We start from the raw sequence: 18,788 nt of genomic DNA on the forward strand, positions 1-18,788 counted from the left end.
GTGTTGCGGGCCTTACAAGGGGTTCCCTTTGAGCATTTAGCGTCGGTGGACTTGAACTCTGACACTCAAGGTGGTATTTTTGGTGGCTATTGCCTCCGCCAGACGTGTTGGGGAATTGTGGGTTTTCCTGCGGGATAGAGTGGTCTTACGGGCTCATCATACTTTTGTCCCTAAGGTGGACTCTTTATTTCATCGCTCTGCGGAAGTGGTCCTCAATGTCTTCTTTCCTGTTCCTTCATCAGCAGAGGAATCTATGTTGCACCTTTTAGATATTAAGCGTGCCTTGGTGATTTATTTGTCTCCCACGGCTTCCTTTTGTAAGGTGGACAATTTGTTTGCCACTTTTGGTCTGGCTCAGCAGGGCCTGAAGCCGTCTCTTTCCACTCTCAGTCGCTGGATTAAGGAGGCTATTCTTTTGGCGTATGAGGTCCAGTTTGTGGTTCCCTCTCTTCCTATTCTGGGGCGTTCTACTCAATCTGTGGCTGTTTCTTGGACCGCCTTTAAGGGTGTTTCCATGGAGGATATTTGCCACTTGGTCTTCTCCTCATACCTTCATGTCTCATTACAGGCTTAAGATTGGGGTTGGGGCTTCTGTTGCCTTTGCCTCTTTGATCCTGGACTTTGTGGTTTCTTGAGATGTGCGTCTCTTTCCATTGTTATAAATAAAGTCTGTTTTGTACTGCCTTCCATGTGTGGGCTGTGTTTCCTATTCATGAAGCTGATATTGCTTTGGTATCTGCTCACTAATTACTGTAGCGAGGAAGACGGACGAGGAGGTAATGCCCCGGTTACTTACCGGTAATCTTCATCAGAGTCCGGTTACTTACCGGTAATCTTCATCAGAGTCCTCGTCTTCCTCGTCCCAGGATAGTTTCCCTTCCCTCCCGGCCCTCTGTTGTGGCTTCATGTCTACCGTTTTGTTTACAGGTCGTGCTCGGACTTGTGTCCTTTTAGGTGATTGGTTGTTGCCACTGGGAGCCATATTGGAGGGATAGGGAGACTAGTATGTAACTTTTTACTTGGAGTTTCTGTAGTAGCAGAATGCTCACTGGTAATTACTGTGGCGAGAAAGACGACAACTCGGAGTAATGAAGATTTCCAGTAAGTAACTGGGGCATTCTGGAGGAAGAAAACATCTTCTTCCTAAGTCTCTTGGATTTCCTGTCTGGTGGAGTGGTAGGGAATGCACCAGCATTTAGGGCCGGATTTAGATCTTGGCTGATCTGGGCCTATCGTCACTTTTTCAATGGTTTTACTGCCCACCTACTTGACTGTCCACCCACTCTAGATGTTAACGGGTCCATGGACAAAAGACCGCCCAAGTGCCACGACTCCGCATGGAGTTTTCACCCATGTCGACAGCGTCATAGGCAGAAGCAGATGTCGGTGGGAGTACAGCCCAGATTACTGCTGGGCCTATCATGAAGAGCCTTTCCGTCAAGGAAACTGTTACGGAGATACCTCCTACTTCAAGTTTGCAGAATCAAAGGAAATGAGGTAGCAACATACCTTTATTTCTGTTTCCCACTTCCATTTCCATCTTGAACCCCATTGTCCAGGTCCTCCTTTTGCAGCTACTAAATGACCACACTTGCTTTAGTCTTGTGTGTTTTTACATTACTCTTACATGTATTTTTTTATGTGCAATGCATTAGTGTACATCTTACAACTTATCAAGGTAAAATGAACACACCTGTATTGACACCTAAAAAATTCATTTATCTTGTGGTGGTTGAGGGTATTGTGATTATGGTGCCTGTGGGTGTGCATTCAATAGTGTGTATTGTTTTGTGTGCTATGCAATATGTAAGAAAAGGGGGATAACACATTACCTACATATATTTTAGAAGCAAATACAACATAGATGTGTATTGAAACATAATAATTAGTGCTTAACAGTCTCCACTCCACTAGGGACTCACTCCGTCCGCAAACCTCCACTAGGACAACGCCAGCACTACAGGGACATCCTATTAAGGCCGTCACAAACCTGCCGACCTGACAACAACGGAGCACTGTTACCTAACAGAGGAATCTGCCGCCTCGATGATGGTGCGCCGCTCAAGTGACAAGAAACAGTCTGTCTAAGCGAATGGCGTTTGAGCCAGCATAGCTCTAAATACGGCTGGTGGGATACCATCAGCATGGCGGAGTACTTGGACACTCCGCCACAGAGGGACAACGGGAGTCATACCAAGATCTAAATCAGACTTTTAGTTCCGAAGTGGAGACTTGGACCACCAAGCTCTCCACGGTGGAGTGTTGGGTGTGGAAGTTGAGGTCCCATGGGGCGGTCGGAGCAATGGTGGCTTACAATTGTCTTGTTGACAGGAGCCCCTCTTTAGGGGTTGACCAGGCCCAGAGTAGAACGTCCATGAGGACTTCATTTACTTCATCCAACTGAAGCACCACTGTCAAGACATTCATCTTGACAGCCACGGAGGGCAGCTGAAGATCCAGGACCTTAGCCATCCTCCTCACCACCATTCAAATGAGGCTTCCTCCTCTGTAGCTATGTTAGAAGGAGAGACCAAGCTAGTATCTGGGGAGGTATCCAGTTCACTGCATCCGCCAAATACTCAAACCACTTGTCATCATTAGGGTTTAGGGGCTGGTATTCATAAGGTCCAGTGGCCCTATCCAATTTTCCTAAAGTCCTCCCCCATAGGATAGGGCTCAAACTTCTACCTGGATGGAATGCCACCAGCCGGCGCCAGAGTCGGCATCAGACAAAGCCCATCCAGCTCTGTGTTGGAGTCAGGGATAAGAATGCCGGTGGGCGTTGGTGATGTCAGCAGGAGCTCTGGCATCGGGAAATGTCGAGGTGGCTCGACCAGCATCGGTCCGGATCCATCCAAGGAATCAAGGAGCCCAAATGGCACTAGGGTGAACCCGCAGGTGGAAAACCAGTAGGGGCCCCTCCTGACCCCACTGGGCCTGAGGGCATGGTAGCGGGAACAGGCAGCCCATATATGAGGTGTGGGCCTCATAAAACTTACTGAGTTGAGCAGGCTTCTCTCTGGCTCCAGGAAACTCGTGGAGGCGCGGAGTCGACCTAGGCATAGGCTCAACCACAGAGCCATGCCTTCAATGCCAACATTCCCTTGTTTGGTCTGATGACTTCTACGACTTCGACAAACGGGGCGAAGTTGAAGATTACTTCAAATTTGTGTTCTTCTTGCTTTTGTGTGACTTACCCGAACGTCTGGACAACTGCGACCGGAATCGGGACTGTGGCCATGTCACACATCGGCAGCAAGGAACTTGAGGGCCTGCTCCTTCAAGTGCTTGGGGTGCATGGCGCGACAATAGCAGCAGGTATTGGCGTCCTGGTTGAGCTCAAGACACCAGAGGCAGAAGAGGTGTGGGTCCGTCATCGACATTTGCCGGTGGCGGGTGCCACAGGTCTTAAAACCTGCTTTTTCTCGTCGACATTTCTGCCACACCAGGAGACAATGTAACAAAAAATCTTAGACAAAAGGTCAATCAAAAAGTGACTAGAGGTAGCTCTTCTCCGGATCTGCACTGACTGGCATGGAAAGAAAAGAAATGGCAGCGCGCTGGGTTGGCACCTATTTGGCACTGTGAACATCACTTCTGGCACGGACGATGCCGACGCCACGTGTTGTCAAACAATGTCAACCCACCGGCTTACGAAAAAATTTATATAATTATAGGGTAAGGAATCTGCGGCTAGAAGTCTCTATAGGATAAGTTACTTAACTGTAATCCTAGTTCTCTTCCAGGGGTAACCTTATCAAAGTCATAAGCACATGAATATTCCCGCCCATGCGCGGGGACCCCGGAAACAATATATACACATATATGTGAAAACATATATGAAGCTCTATATATCAACAAATGCAGCCCTCCATACAGCAAGAGCTGGGTAAAGTTACAAGAAAAGCAGGGAAAACAACAAAGTGCATTTGAACTGCTTTAATGTACAGTAGAAACCACAACCCTGCAAAGAAGAATGAAAGCATTGCCAGCTCACAGGCTGCATTGCAGAAAACTTAGTGTAGAAAGCTGAAAAGCTAACTCATAGAAACACAAAGAAAAAACTGGCACCGTGCCTTTATGGCAGCCATGACCCCTAGCTTCCCATCATGCCTCAGAGGTGACAGTTACGTTAGTTGTTCTTTGCGGAGACCCGAAGGCCAGGGCACAAAGAGATAACATTTATCTTAAGGATTTGCCCGGGGAGGCGTGTGGGTTGCTTATGACTTTGATGAGGATACTCCTGGAAGAGAACTAGGATTACAGGTAAGTAACTTATCCTTCTGTTCCAGAAGATCCTCATCAATAAGCACATGAATAGACTAGCAAGCCCATCCCCTCATCCTGCGGGCAAATGATAAGCATAAAATCAAACAGACATTGAAAAAATATCATGACTCCAATGAAGTCAGCATTGGAATAAATTCCTCAAGGAGGCTTGGCCTACTTGGGTATCTGCTCTGGAGTCAGAATCAAGACAGTAGTGTCTATTGAACGTGTGTACCGATTTCCAAGTTGCTGCCTTCCAAATCTCGGCCATCGGTACATTATGCAAGAAAGCTATTGTAGCCGCTTTTCCCCTAGTGGAGTGACCCTTAGGGGAAACCAATAGAGGCTTGTTCACCAATTGATAAGCCAGTTTAATGCAGGACACTATCCACCTCGAGATGGATCGTTTGGAGGCTGGAAAACCTATCCTGACGACACCATAGTTTAAAAACAATTGGTCAGACTTCCTAATGGATTTTGTTCCCTCCAAATAGAATTTGAGAACCCTCTTGAGGTCTAGTGATTGAAGAGACCTTTCTGCTGGTGTAGCAGGATTGGGAAAAAAAGAGGGTAGGGAAATTGTCTGGTTAACATGGAAGTCAGACACCACTTTTGGTTGGAAAGAAGGGTGAGTCCTCAGAACCACCCTATTGTGTTGGAAAACCATGTATGGATCCTTAGAGCAGAGTGCCTGGATTTCACTTACTCTGCGTGCTGACGGAATAGCTACTAGAAAAGCAACTTTCCACGTTAGATGCTGCAAAGTGGCTTTATGAATGAGCTCGAAAGGAGGGTCCATTAATTTGGACAGAAAAAGATTCAACTCCCAAGGAGGAGAAGGATGTTGGACAGGAGGAAAAACTTTCTTCAACACCTGAAGGAAATCCTGGACCAACCGGAGCTGAAAGAAGGAAGGTTGGTTAGGTGACTTTCTGTAGGCTGTAATGGCCGCCAAGTGAACTTTTATAGAAGAATACTTCAAACCTGACATGGCTAAATAAAGAGGATAAGGCAAGATTACCTCCTCATGCCCACTAGTAGGACTAAAATCATTACGCATACACCAGAAGAAACACTTCTTCCATTTAAAAGAATAAGAGCTCCTTTTGGATGGTCTCCTCGACTCCCTCAATATGTTCATGCAGTCCCGAGGGAGATTCGGGTGTCCGAATTGCAGGACCTCAGGAGCCAGGCTGCCAAGCTCAGCGAGGGAAGGCTGGGGTGCAGAATCTTCCCGCCAATTTTGGTCAGAAGGCCCGGTCTGCACAAAAGCCTCATGTGTGGACAAATTGAGAGTTGTAATAGGCCCGGAAACAACCATTGGCAAGGCCAGTCCAGTGCTATCAGGATAATCTCCATCCTGGATCGTATGAGCTTGGTCACCACCTTCGGGATGAGAGGAAGGGGCGGAAAGGCGTACGCAAATGTTTCCGGGCCAGCCTATTAAAAGAGCATTCCCTCTCGTTCCTGGCCAGTAAAATCTGGACACGAAGGTGTGGCATTTTTTGTTTGGCTCGTCTGCAAAGAGGTCGATGGATGGATGACCCCATTGATGGAAGATGTCTGCCACTACCTCATCGTTGAGCACCCAGTCTTCTTGTTCTTCTAAGTGCCGACTGAGAGCGTCTGCCTGCACGTTCTGTTCTCCTGGCCGATGCACCGCTGTGATCGAGAGATTCCTGGCCAGGAGCCAGTGCCAGATCGCTTGGGATTCCAGTGACAGCGGGCAAGAATGTGTTCCACCTTGTTTGTTCAAGTAATACATGGTGGCTATATTGTCCGTTTGAATCAGTATTGACTCTGAATTGATGGATGGAATGCCTTGAGGGCTAGATGAACTGCCCCAAGCTCTAACATGTTTATGTGGTAGGTCTGCTCCTGGCTTGACCATCTGCCCTGAGTCTGTAGACAACGCATGTGCGCCCCCCCATCCCTGAAAAGATGCATTTGTGATCAGGGATTGTTTTGAGAGAGGATGATGGAATGGAACTGCCACTAGTAGATTTTTCAGTTGAGTCCACCAGATGACTTTGCAGCGTGGGAAAGGAGAATCCGATCCTCCCAATGTCCTGAGGATTGGTCTCATTTGTCTTCCAGATCCTGCTTCAGGGGTCTCATTCTCAATCTGGAGTTGGGGATGACAAAAATGCAAGAGGCCATCGACCCTAGAAGAGATGGCACTTGCCGTACTGACAGCTGGTGTGCATGAAGAAGAGAGTTGCACTTCTGTTTCATTGATAACAGTCGCTCCTCCGAAGGAAATACTTTTCCTACGCAGGAGTCTATGGTGGTGCCCAGATAATGGAGAGTTTGAGTAGGCTGTTGGACAGATTTTTCCATGTTCATATGGAGGACTAAGCAGTGAAGTAGATTTAGACAAATTCAATAGTGTTCCTTCACCACCTGTGGGGACGAACCCTTCAACAGCCAATCGTCCAGATACGGTTACACAAACAGGCCTTGACGATGTAAAGCTGGGGCCACCACCGCCATGCACTTTGTGAATAGGCCGAACGGTGAGACTCTGAACTGGTAATGCTTGGAACCCACCATGAATCTCAGGAACTTGCGATGACTTGGAGCAATCGGGATATGGAAGTACGCATCTTGGAGATCTATCGAACACATCCAACCCCCCTTCCGCAGGTGCGGATATATTTGATGTAGCGCCAAAATGCTAAACTTCTCCTCCTGGATGACATTGTTCAGAGATCGAATATCCAGGATACGTCTGAATTTGTGCGCTTGGTCTTTCTTTGGCACCAGAAAGTACCTGGAATAGACTCCTTTTCCTCTTTGGTAGCCATTCCTCTTTGAGCAGGAGGAACTTCTTCTATGGGCAACTTTTGGAGGATAGACACCTCCTGACGTAGCAATTTTACTTAGTGGGGGTGTGATTTTACTGCAATGTTCTTTGGGGGTGCGCGGAAACAAAGTGCATATCCATTGTTCAGTATATTTAGCATCCACCGACCTTTGGTTATTTTGCGCTACTCTGCCACATGATTTGAAATACTTCCTCCCACTGGAGTGGGCAACGGCGCTAGAGGAGACAGAAACTCATTGCTTCCCTGCAGTCTTGGCTGCGCTGAAGGATTGTTGATGTTGTCCTCCTCTGCCTCTGACGGATCTACGGCCTTGGAACGGAGACCTGAATTGCTGGTTTTGCCTCTGCTGCCATTGAGGGGTTTGAACCCTCTGATGGTCGTTATTGCCACTGTAAGGCCTGTATCTACGCCTGAATTTTTCTTTTCCATGCCTACTGCCTTCAGCATGTCCTGCTCAGCCTTCATCCTGGCCATTTCCTCATTGGTGTGGGAACCAAAAAGAGAGTTGCCGGAGAATTGGAGATTTGAAATTCGATGCGGAGACTCCGGCTTTAAAGCTGTTAGGCGTAGCCATGAAGAACTTTGTGCACATACTCCGTGTGCACACGAATGAGCAGCCAGAGAAGCCACATCTGCTGCAGTGCTAATCACCTGATTAGAAACCAGTGCTCCTTCCTAAAGAATCTCCGCAAAATCCTGGCAATCCTCTTTAGGCAGCTTTTCCTTAAAACGCTCCTAAGAGTCCCATAAAGACATGTCATAACGGCCCAACAGGACTGTAGCGCTAGATACTTTCAGGAAGGTTGCTGCGGAGCCGCATACCTTTAATCCCCAAGAATCCTGAGCGTTACTCTCCTTGTCTGGAGGGACAGAGGACGAAGACGCGACAGCATGACTTTTCTTTGCTTTATATATGTTTTCACATATATGTGTATATATTGTTTCCGGGGTCCCAGCGCATGGGCGGGAGTATTCATGTGCTTATGACTATTGATGAGGATCCCCTGGAAGAGAAAGATCTATTATACACCTCACTCTCTTTGTCGGCCCACCCACTGTTCTCTGCAACCTCTGAACCAGAGGCACGATCTCAACTCAGGAGACTCCACCTTAGGACATAGTATGATCTGTATCCACAAAGTACATTTATCTCCCTTGAGGGCCTTCAGTAACACTTCACCGTCACAACCCCTGCCACACTTCTTTACTACAGACTAAAGGTGACAAGCAAACAAATGACGTCTAATTTCCCACATGAACAAACGATTCAAACCCCTGGAGATAGTTGTCAGTTTAGCTAACCCCAAAAATCGTATTACACTGCTCTACAAAACAGCCCAGTGGGATATGCCTGTAAGAGGTAACACTGCTAAGGCAAGGTAAGAAGCCGACCTAGACCCACTGACAGATGCCATGTGGAAGTACTGCTGTGCACAAACTGGAGAACTACGACCGAGCAGCAGGCTGCGAATGATACATTCCCAAAACTTTATAGAAGGACTCCAGATGTGCTTGTTGCCGTGCAGAGGATGACGACTTTTTCCACTTAGCTTGGACCTGCAAACGGGTCTACTGGTTCTGGTGTGGGGTGTTTGATACACTACAAATCATCACAAAGGCCCTGTTACCCCCCTGATGTGCCTCCTTGGGTGGATACAGAGTGTCCCCCGTCTCACACACAGATTCATATCACTCGCCCTCCTGCTGACCAAGAGGCTGGTGACGGAGCACTGGGGCTGAGGACGAGTATCGTCAACTAAACAGTGGTTATTGGAAATGACATATTGCAATATACAACTTGAACGCTAATATGAACTCCTCCCAGAAGCCTCTCGTCCCAGACATATGGGCCCCCTTCCGATGCTACCTGTTGCAAACAGCTAACATGGGCAAGTAGTGGCAAACTGTAGGTGATCTATAGATCAATCATTCTGCCAGATGAAGTACTTACACTGTATGTAGCAAGAGTGTGCTTTCAGTTGGGACAATGTTGCCCAGTCATAGAAGGAATCTTGAATGCACAATGTAACTTGACATGGTATGCTGCTCTGCTGCCCTTTTTGTTCTTTCTTTTGAAATGCAACTGCATATAAAACTCAATAAAAAAATGACAAACTGTATATTACCATGGCTCCAAACGGGGTTCAGAGAAGGCGGTGGAACAACAGAAAACATTGTTGCCCTGTCCCTACTCATACATAAAACAGTAAGCAACTGAAGTTGGAGGCTTAGGCATCGACGGGGCTTTGGATAATTGCTTGAGTGGGAACCTCATGGATATAAATTGTGATTCAGGTAAGGGACTGTGACCTTTAGCAATTTTCTTCCCACCTTCCCCATTATTTTTTTAACCTGCTTTTGGAATTCGCATAGGGTTAAGATATGCAAAGATCTCAAAGATAAAGCTGAAAAAAATGGTCTGTAAACAGTTAAGCGGAGCTCAGGTTGAGTCCCTTTATATGTGACATGTGGTATTTGGGGAAGGAGTGGTGTTCACTCTTCTTTCGTCTTGATAGCTGGAGCTTACACCTTTCACTCTGTTTCACATTATACTGCTGTTTAAACCCGGTCCCACCATGAGACTCCCTACTCGATGATAGGTAATGATTAATAAATGGAAATCTATGAATAATTCAATACTAGAGAACAAGATTTATTAGTGATCACTTTTGCTTCTACATAATAGAATCTTTATGCATGCAAAACTGGAACACCAGCTCAGGAGAAAATCGCTAAGAATATTTTCATGTAATTTAAAAAGGTCTGCTACCCTCTCAACCTCCCACCCCAAATAACAAATCAGTTTGATGCCAGACATCCTCAAACAGCTATGTAAGGAATGTCTAGCTAGTAGACTGTGGTAAGAAGCAGGTCAAACAAAATCTACAGAAGAGAATCACAGTCTCTGTGGGTTGTTGATAAACACTTTTTGGTATATATTGCACTTACTGGGGCTTTACACTGAAGTCAGAAGACGAAATCTACTAAACAGAACTAATGAATAAGTGGAAACCCTCCATCTACAACCGAAATTTCCCCAAACCGAGCGGACACTTACATGATGGTAGAGAAAGAAAGCAAAACGTGTATGTTACGCGTGTTTGTGTGTTGATGAAATAAAATTACTTCTATGTCCATGGGAAGTACATCTGAGTCTGGCAACAAAACTTGCAGCTTTAAAAGCAGAGTTTGCATGTATCTAATCAAAATATACTATCGGAATACAAAGTGTTTACATAGGAAGAAAAAAGTAAGTAAGAATGGTGGTTGCGGAGAAATTTAAATGTGTTGTTCTGGCAATTGACATTTATTAGGTACAAAGCAATGTGTGTTTTAAGTCAAGTTAATTGAGTCACAAACGGAGTTACTTTATGTCTTTGTATCCCACACAAGCATATTTAATGTTCAGCTCTGCATTAATTAATGGAAACACGCGTCGTTCTTTTATTAAGAAAATGTTGTTTTTTCTTTCAATTCTCACCAAAAGGACTGTCAACGTAAACTGGATCACAAGCTTTCTCTTGATGCATATCTTCTAAAGCCAGTCCAGAGGATAACGAAATATCAGCTGCTTTTAAAGGTACACCTCAACAAAAAAATATTGTTAATCTCAACATATTCCCCTGCCCCGGAAGTGTGTGTAGTTTCAAGTCCACACCAAGAATTTAAAATTTGTCAATGAAGCAAAAACATTTTACTTCTGGCTTAACAGCGCAGCTGTCGCTTTACCTTATGTGATCACTAGAAATAAGAGCAGTCCTGCCTCTAAAAGGTGGGGCTAAAGTTCAGCCCATACGTTAATCTTCATCTCTTACAAGATTTTGATTGGGCAGAAGGTATGCGCTTCTGCTGAAAAATAATGTTTCTATTGCACTTTTAAAAAAAAAAAGAATTTTTATTGTTTTCAAAACAGGTAAAACAACAAGACACTGAAGGAACGCGTTACTTACCTGTAACTGCGGTTATCCAGTATTGGTATCTTTCATAGATTCACATGCCTGAATCATTCCCCGTCGTCGGGAATGGGAGTCGCCGGTAAATAACAAAGTAATGTCCAGAAGACATAAGACAGCCATAGGCCTCAGAGGCCTTAGCTTAGTAAGCTATCCACGTCCTTATGTAAAAAGGACCACATTTTGGCCAGAGCCAATCAGCTAACACCACCCTCTAGAACCTTCCTGGTAGGAGCTCTAGTCCCTCAGATTTTCGTGAGCACAGTGCTAAGCAGCTGTATACTGAGAGATCCGAGAGAGCCCTTCCAGGGGAGGCGGGTGGGTTGCATGTGAATCTATGAAAGATACCAATACTGGATAACCGCAGTTACAGGTAAGTAACGCGTTCCTTATCCAGTATTAGGGTATCTTTCATAGATTCACATGCCTGAATCAGAGTAGCAAGCAGTGAAAAAAGCACATTTCGAAAGATATGGATAACATACAGGTATTAGATAACCACATCTATCTGAGATAAACAACAGTGCTACTGTAAAGCAATGAATAAGTAATGCATACATTATAGTGCGAAATGTGCATAAACTCAGGATGGTGGGATGAAAGAAAGGGCCACCTCTATTTAAAAAGATGACGTAGTACCGCTTGGCCCACTGACGCATCCTTCATGATCTCCGCATCCAGGCAGTAATGCTTGGTGAAGGTATGCGGCGTCTTCCATGTGGCCGCTCTACAAATGTCCACAATGGGCACCCCAGCAAAAAGAGCCATGGAAGTAGACATGGCCCTTGTGGAGTGGGCACGGACCGTTGTTCTCAACGGACGTCCTGCCTGTTGGTGACAGAAAGAAATGGCCGAAGAAATCCAGCGGGAAATGCTCTGTTTTGTTAGCGGAAGCCCTCTTCGAGGTCTGCTGTAGGCTATGAATAGCTGATTTGATTTACGAAAAGATTTCGTTCTCTCAATGTAAAATTTCAAGCAACGCTGAATGTTTAGTGAATGTAGAGTTCGTTCCGCCACTGTTTGTGGATTTGGGAAGAATGATTGTAAAACAATAGGTTCGTTGAGGTGGAAGTGAGATGGAACCTTGGGAATGAAAGCTGGATTTGTGCGGAGAAGGACTCTATCCTTTTTGAATTGCAGGAATGGGTCCTGGATAGAGAATGCTTGGAGCTCTCCCACTCGCCTTGCCGAGGTGAGAGCTAGTAGAAGTGCCACCTTCCAGGAAACAAATTTAAGGTCAGCTCTGTGGATGGGCTCAAACGGGTGCTTCATTAATTGAGCTAGAACTATGTTAAGGTGCCAGGCCGGTGGAACAGGCTTTACTGGAGGGAATGTGCGAAACAGTCCTTTCATGAATTGCTTTATGAGTCTATGAGACCATAAAGAGGGGCCGGAAGAAGATCTTCTGAAACGTGAGATTGCAGCTAGGTGAACTTTAATGGAGGCATGAGCAAGACCAGATTCTGCCAGATGTAAAAGGTAGGGTAAGACTTGTCCTGGGGTGGAAGAGAAAGGATGCAACTTATTCGTCTTACACCAGATACAGAATCTTTTCCACTTGAGTGAGTAGGTCTTGTTGGTACTATCTGCTCGAGCCCGAGCTAGAATTCGTCTGCAGTCTGGAGGAATGTCTAGGCCCCGAAACTCTCTGAACTCAGGAGCCAAGCTGATAACCTGAGAGAGGCTAGATCCGGATGTTGAATCTGCTGATCGCTGAGCGTCAGAAGAGATGGAAACGTTTTCAGCCTGATCGGAGGTTCCTGGGAGAGGAGGTGAAGTTCCGAGAACCAGTGTTGGCGTGGCCAAGCTGGGGCTATCAATATCAAAGTGCAAGGTTCCGCCTTCATCTTCCGTAGTACCCTGGGGATCAGGGGAAATGGCGGAAAGGCGTATGCAAAGACGTTGCACCATGCTATCGAAAAGGCATTCCCCAGGGATCCTGGTTGGGGATGCCAGCTTGCAAAGTATTGGCATTTGGCGTTGCGTTGGGTGGCGAATAGGTCCAGCTGAGGTGTGCCCCAATGGGCGAAGATATTGTTGAGGACCTGCTGATCCAGTTCCCACTCGTGGCACGCTGCCTGCCTCCTGCTTAGATAATCTGCCAACACATTGTGGGTGCCTGGAACATAATCTGCTCGGAGAGAGATGTTGTGGCGGAGCAGCCAGTTCCAGATTTTCTGCGATTCGCGCGAAAGTGTCAGTGAACGAGTCCCTCCCTGCTTGTTCAGGTAGTGCATTGTCGTGGTGTTGTCTGTCCGGACAAGCACTACTGAGTTCTTTATCCTCGGGAGGAAAGCCACTAGAGCTAGGTAGACTGCTCGGAGCTCTAAAAGGTTGATATGAAGCATTTTCTCCGAAAGGGACCACTTTCCGCTTATCTGTAGCTCCTGAAGGAAAGCTCCCCAGCCTTCCAAGGAGGCGTCCGTGGTGATTATATGAGGAGTAGCAGGAAGCAAGAAAGGCAAGCCTTGCGAAAGGTTCTTGGGGCGAACCCACCATTGCAGAGCCTGTTTGATCGCCGGGGTTACTTGGATGACGTCGTCGAAAGACCCTGTACACTGGATCCACTGGTTCGACAGAGCCTCTTGTAGGGGTCGCATCCGTAAGCGGCAATGTGGGATTAATAGAATGCAGGAGGACATCATCCCGAGGAGGGATTTGAAGAGGCGCACCGAGAGTGTCTTTCTTGTCATTACCTGGAGTGCCAGAGATTGAAGTTTGTCCTGGCGTTCCTGTGACGGGAATGCTTTCCTGTGGATGGTGTCTAGTGTGGCTCCCAAAAATTGCATGCATTGGGATGGTTGCAGGACAGATTTGTCGTGGTTGAGAGTGAGCCCCAGTGACTCGAAGAGTGTCAGACAAGCGTTGGAAGATCTTATCACGCCTTCTTGTGATGGGGACTTGATAAGCCAGTCGTCTAAATACGGGAAGACTTGGTGGTGGGAACGGCGTAGGTACGCCGCCACTGGTGCTAGGCATTTGGTGAAAATGCGTGGCGCCGATTTGAGCCCAAAAGGCAGAACCCGAAACTGGTAATGCCTGCCCGCCACCATGAAACGCAGGAACTTCTTGTGGTTGCGGTGTATTGGGACATGAAAATAGGCGTCCTGAAGGTCCACCGACACCATGTAGTCGTTTGCGTTGAGTAAATGCAAAACCTCCTGTATGGTAATCATTCGAAACGACTGTTTTTTCAGAAATTTGTTGATGAGAAAGAAATGGGAGTAGAACCCTCTCCCTCGTTGGCTTAGGGGAACTTTCTCTATAGCTCCCTTTAGAAGCATAATCTTTATTTCTTGGAGTAATGGGCGCAGGTTTTTGTGAGCCCTTTGGCGGGGAGGAGTTTGAGGAGGAATTTGTATGAATTCCAGGGAATGGCCGAATTGTATTAATTGGAGGACCCATCGGTCCGTAGTTATCGTTTGCCAATTTTTGAGAAAATGGGAGATTTTTCCGCCAATTTTGTAGGATGGAGACAAGTTTGTGACCGGCTGCATCTGGAAGTCATTGCCGCCGCGCGGCACCCTTTTGTCTTCCTCCTCTGTTACGAAAGGAAGTTTTGTGGTAAGACGACTGTTGTCGCTGCTGAGATTGTGGACGGTACTGCTGGGAAGAGGAGAAAGAGGAACGCTGTTGAAAGTCTCCTCTGGAGGAAGTCTGACCTCTTCCTCTGGACCCACGAAAGGAAGGGTTCCGAGATTGCAGAGACCCCAGGGCTCTGGCAGTATCTGTATCTTTTTTGATACCTTGCAATGCCTCGTCAATAAGAGGACCGAATAGAAGCTGGCCATCATAAGGCATGTCCAGGACTTTTGTCTGGACCTCCGGCCTGAAAGAAGTTGCCTTGAGCCAACCCTGGCGCCGGAGAACAGCCGCACCAGCCAGCTGTCTAAAACCTGTGGAAGCAATATCCATTGCACAGTCTATCAGTTCCGTGGCAGATCGTTCACCCTCCAACAGAATCTTCCTTGCCTCTTCTTTTAAGTCAGAAGGCAAATCCGCTAGATATGGGGCAATGTCCGCCCACATTTGTCGGTTGTACCGTCCCAATAGTGCAGTAGCGTTGGAGGCACGCACTGTCAAGGCTGACATAGAGGAGAAACGTTTCCCTATGTTATCCATACGTCGCCCTTCTTTATCCGGCGGAGCTGTCAACAGCGCAGCTGGGTTGTTTGCCCTCCTCTGCGCAGCCTGAGTGATAACCGAGTCCGGCTTTGGATGGCCTGTAAGACAAACCGGAGCCGTGTCCGGAGCTTTATATTTCTTGTCCAGGCGTGGTAGAACCGGTGGCACTGATGAAGGGTTCTGCATTATCTTTATGCCCTGGTCCCAAATATAATCAATTATCGGAATTGCCCGGACGGACTTCTTGAAGGGTTCCTTAAAGTCATATAAGAAACAGTCTTGTTGATGCGAAGGCATCGGGATCTGGAAGCGCTGGGCCGCTCTTTCAATGATGTTGTGGAAACCGCCGATGTCGTCGGGCGGTGAGTCGGCTGTGGTAGGGACAGGCGAAACAGGAGCCGGAAGGATGTAATCGTCCCATTCATCTTGTTGGGATTGGACGTCCTGGAGTTCTCCTTCCTCAGGTTCCTCCTCCTCCTCCTCCTCCTCCTCGTCCGTGGTGGGCCGAGGCGGAGGTGCCGTCCTCTCCAAAAGCAGTGGAGGCGGTCGTGGCCGTGGAGTGGAAGGCCCCGCAGGCATCGGTGGAGGTGCCGGAGTCGGAAAACGCTGCTTATAGTCCGTTATTAAGAGCTGAAGGTCTGTGACCAAGGCTGCCGGTAGACACACCATGGAAGGTGGAGGCGGCATGTATTCTTGATGAGGAACCTCCTCATAGTCCTGGGGATTGTCTTCGTAATCCGAGACATCCTGGTACTTTACATGGAGCTGTGATGGACTAGTCGCCGCAGGAAAGAGACTAGCGTCATCCGAATCCTCCTCTTCAAAGAGGCGAGTGGGAGGCAAGGTTGAGACCTTACTGGGCGAAGTGAGGGCCGGAGTTAATGCACGCTTGGTTATTTGTACATGCACAAATGTACCCTGGTCGTCCGTGTCCATACCCCTCAAGGGGCTCGATGGTATAGCTGTAACCGACGTTACAGGTATCAATGCAGTCGACGAGATCGTCGTCGGGGTCGTCGTCAACGACGAGGATGATGAAGACGGTCTCCTCGTCGACGATGACGCCGACGATGACGTCGACGACGGCGTCGACGGTGATATTCTCGTCGACGGTACCCTCGTCGTCGACGGTGTCTTCGTCGACGGTGTCTTCGTCGTCGGTGTCTTCATCGACGATGTTGTCGTCGACGATGATGATGTTGATGAAGCTCTCGTCGACGGTGTCGTCGTCGACCCTCCCGTCGACAGCTTACTCGACGACGACGACTTTTTTATGGCTAACGTCGACGGAATTGTCTTGCCTGCCGTCGACGATGGAGTTGTCGTCGTCGAGGACATGGAATGGGATGTCATCGTCGATAGAGTCGTCGTCGACGATGTAACTGAAATCGCTGTCGAAGGAGACTTTCTCGTCGACGCTACTGTCGACATTGTCGTCGACGAGGTGGCAATAGGCTTTTTGAAGGTGTGGGGCATCACCTTAGGAGACAAGCTCCCTGGAACAGGCGAATCCTGGACCTCTGAAGACTTTTTCTGCGTCTTCTTTTGAGGTGGCTGCGACGAAGGGCCCGGCGATGCCACCCTTGGTCTTTTAGATGAGGAGTGAGACGCAACTGAGGAACTCTCACTCTCCTCAGAGGACACCACATCCTTGTCCTTTAGCCTTTGCAGCCAGATTAAAAGGCGCCCCTCTCGGTCTTTCAAGGTCTTAGAAGAGAAAGTCCGACATACCTTGCAGTCCTTAGAACTATGACTGGGATAGAGGCAATACAAGCAGTCCTTGTGTTGGTCGTCGATATGTAGCCTCTTCTTTCCGCAAGAGGCGCAGGGCCTGAATAAACCCTTCTTAGGTGTATCAGCCATGCTGAAAATCCAGAAAGTTGAGAAGAAATACTGTCAAATCCAAAGAAATGAGCAGAGCTCAGTGGAGACTCCCTTAGCACGACGTGCGGTAGAAAATCTGAGGGACTAGAGCTCCTACCAGGAAGGTTCTAGAGGGTGGTGTTAGCTGATTGGCTCTGGCCAAAATTTGGTCCTTTTTACATAAGGACGTGGATAGCTTACTAAGCTAAGGCCTCTGAGGCCTATGGCTGTCTTATGTCTTCTGGACATTACTTTGTTATTTACCGGCGACTCCCATTCCCGACGACGGGGAATGATTCAGGCATGTGAATCTATGAAAGATACCCTAATACTGGATAAATAGACCTTGCCCACAGTTCTATTGCACTTTTGCCTTGAGGGAAATCATATGCTCTACACAGGACTCTTTTGGTTATGGTGGCAAGCCAGTGAACAATACTGATCTGTTTATTATGACTGGGCTAATTAATTCCTGTTGGCAGCAGTTTAATTGCACGGAATCTCACAGATTACCATGTGAGGCAGGTGGCTTGATGTTGGGTACTTCCCCCTAACACAAGGACTAGAAGACTTGCACTGTGATAATCCTCGTTAGTGCTTTATGTTGTTTTGTCAACTTGTCATTCAATGTATTTGTGAGTTTGTGATGGTATGCCTGATGGTTTGATTTCTTTATTACATAAAGTTATGACATAGTTAAGTGTTGTACCTGGCCCTTGTTGCAAGGTTATCCCCAAACATTTTGCCTTCATCCTCCTATTTTTCTTACTCTTTTTGTTGGCTTTAGGACTCTGGGCTCTTTACCACTGCTAATCAGTGCTAAAGTGTATGTGCTCTCTCCTTTAAACATGGTATGTTTGGTTTACACCTGGTTGGCATATTTAATTTACATGCAAGCCCCCTGTACAATGGTACCACATATACCCAGGGCCTGTAAATTAAATGCTACTAGTGGGTCTGCAGCACTGCCTGCGCAACCCACAGAAGTAGCCTTTAAAACCTGTCTCAGGCCTCTGACACCGCAGGGCCTGCGAGCAAAGTTTACTCGCACACTGTCTTGGCATTTAAAGTTACTTGTCAACCCTGAAACTCCCCCTTTTCTACATATAGGTCACCCTTAAAGTAGGCTCTAGGTAGCCCTATGGACAGGGTGCTGTGTAGGTAAAAGATAGGACATGTGCCTTCATTGTGTCGCATGGCCTGTAGTGACTAGCTATTTGGTTTTTAACTGCTGTGAGGCCTGCTCCTCTCATAGGTTTGCATTGGGAATTCCCTGCTATGTTTTTCAGTGGTAATATGCTGATCTGAAAGGAGTAGCGTTGCCATGTTTGGTATGTTTGGAATAGTGGTGATAAATCCTGCTTATTGGTGAAGGTGAATTTTTCATCACTATTTTAGAAATGGCAGTTTTTGAAAGTGGGTATTTTTATGTACTTATAACTATTTGTGCTTTGCAGTTTGACTCCAATCAACGCTCGATTTAGACTAACGTGTCAGTTTGTGCATTTGCTCTAGACAGTCACACAAAGGGAGCTGAGGTGTGCCCCTTGCATATCCTGATGGCATTCACCAGGCTGATGGATCTTCATGAGCAAGAGTGGTGGGAGGAGTTGTCACTGACAGCTGAATAGGGTTGTGCCTGTCCTCTCACAATTCTGTCTCAACTACCGTGCAGTGTGTCTGGAGCCAGGGCTGGGACTGAATGGGGGTGTTGTGCACTTCTAAAATTCTTTTGAAGTTACCTCCAGAT

General features: G+C 47.1%; 1 protein-coding gene across 7 annotated transcripts in view; it reads left to right on the top strand.

The window, feature by feature from the left end:
* The window catches only part of MCF2L2 (MCF.2 cell line derived transforming sequence-like 2), a 2,345,299-nt gene that overhangs the window by 1,708,007 nt on the left and 618,504 nt on the right, over positions 1-18,788 (top strand). For all 7 annotated transcript variants that reach the window (XM_085635348.1, XM_085635350.1, XM_085635347.1 and 4 more), the window contains exon 20: positions 10,585-10,677. In XM_085635348.1, coding sequence (XP_085491474.1) covers positions 10,585-10,677 — 93 coding nt within the window. The remainder of the gene's footprint in view (positions 1-10,584; positions 10,678-18,788) is intronic.

Source organism: Triturus cristatus, chromosome 11 (assembly GCF_964204655.1).
Source record: "Triturus cristatus chromosome 11, aTriCri1.1, whole genome shotgun sequence".
In the NCBI taxonomy this organism is placed as follows: Eukaryota; Metazoa; Chordata; class Amphibia; order Caudata; family Salamandridae; genus Triturus; species Triturus cristatus.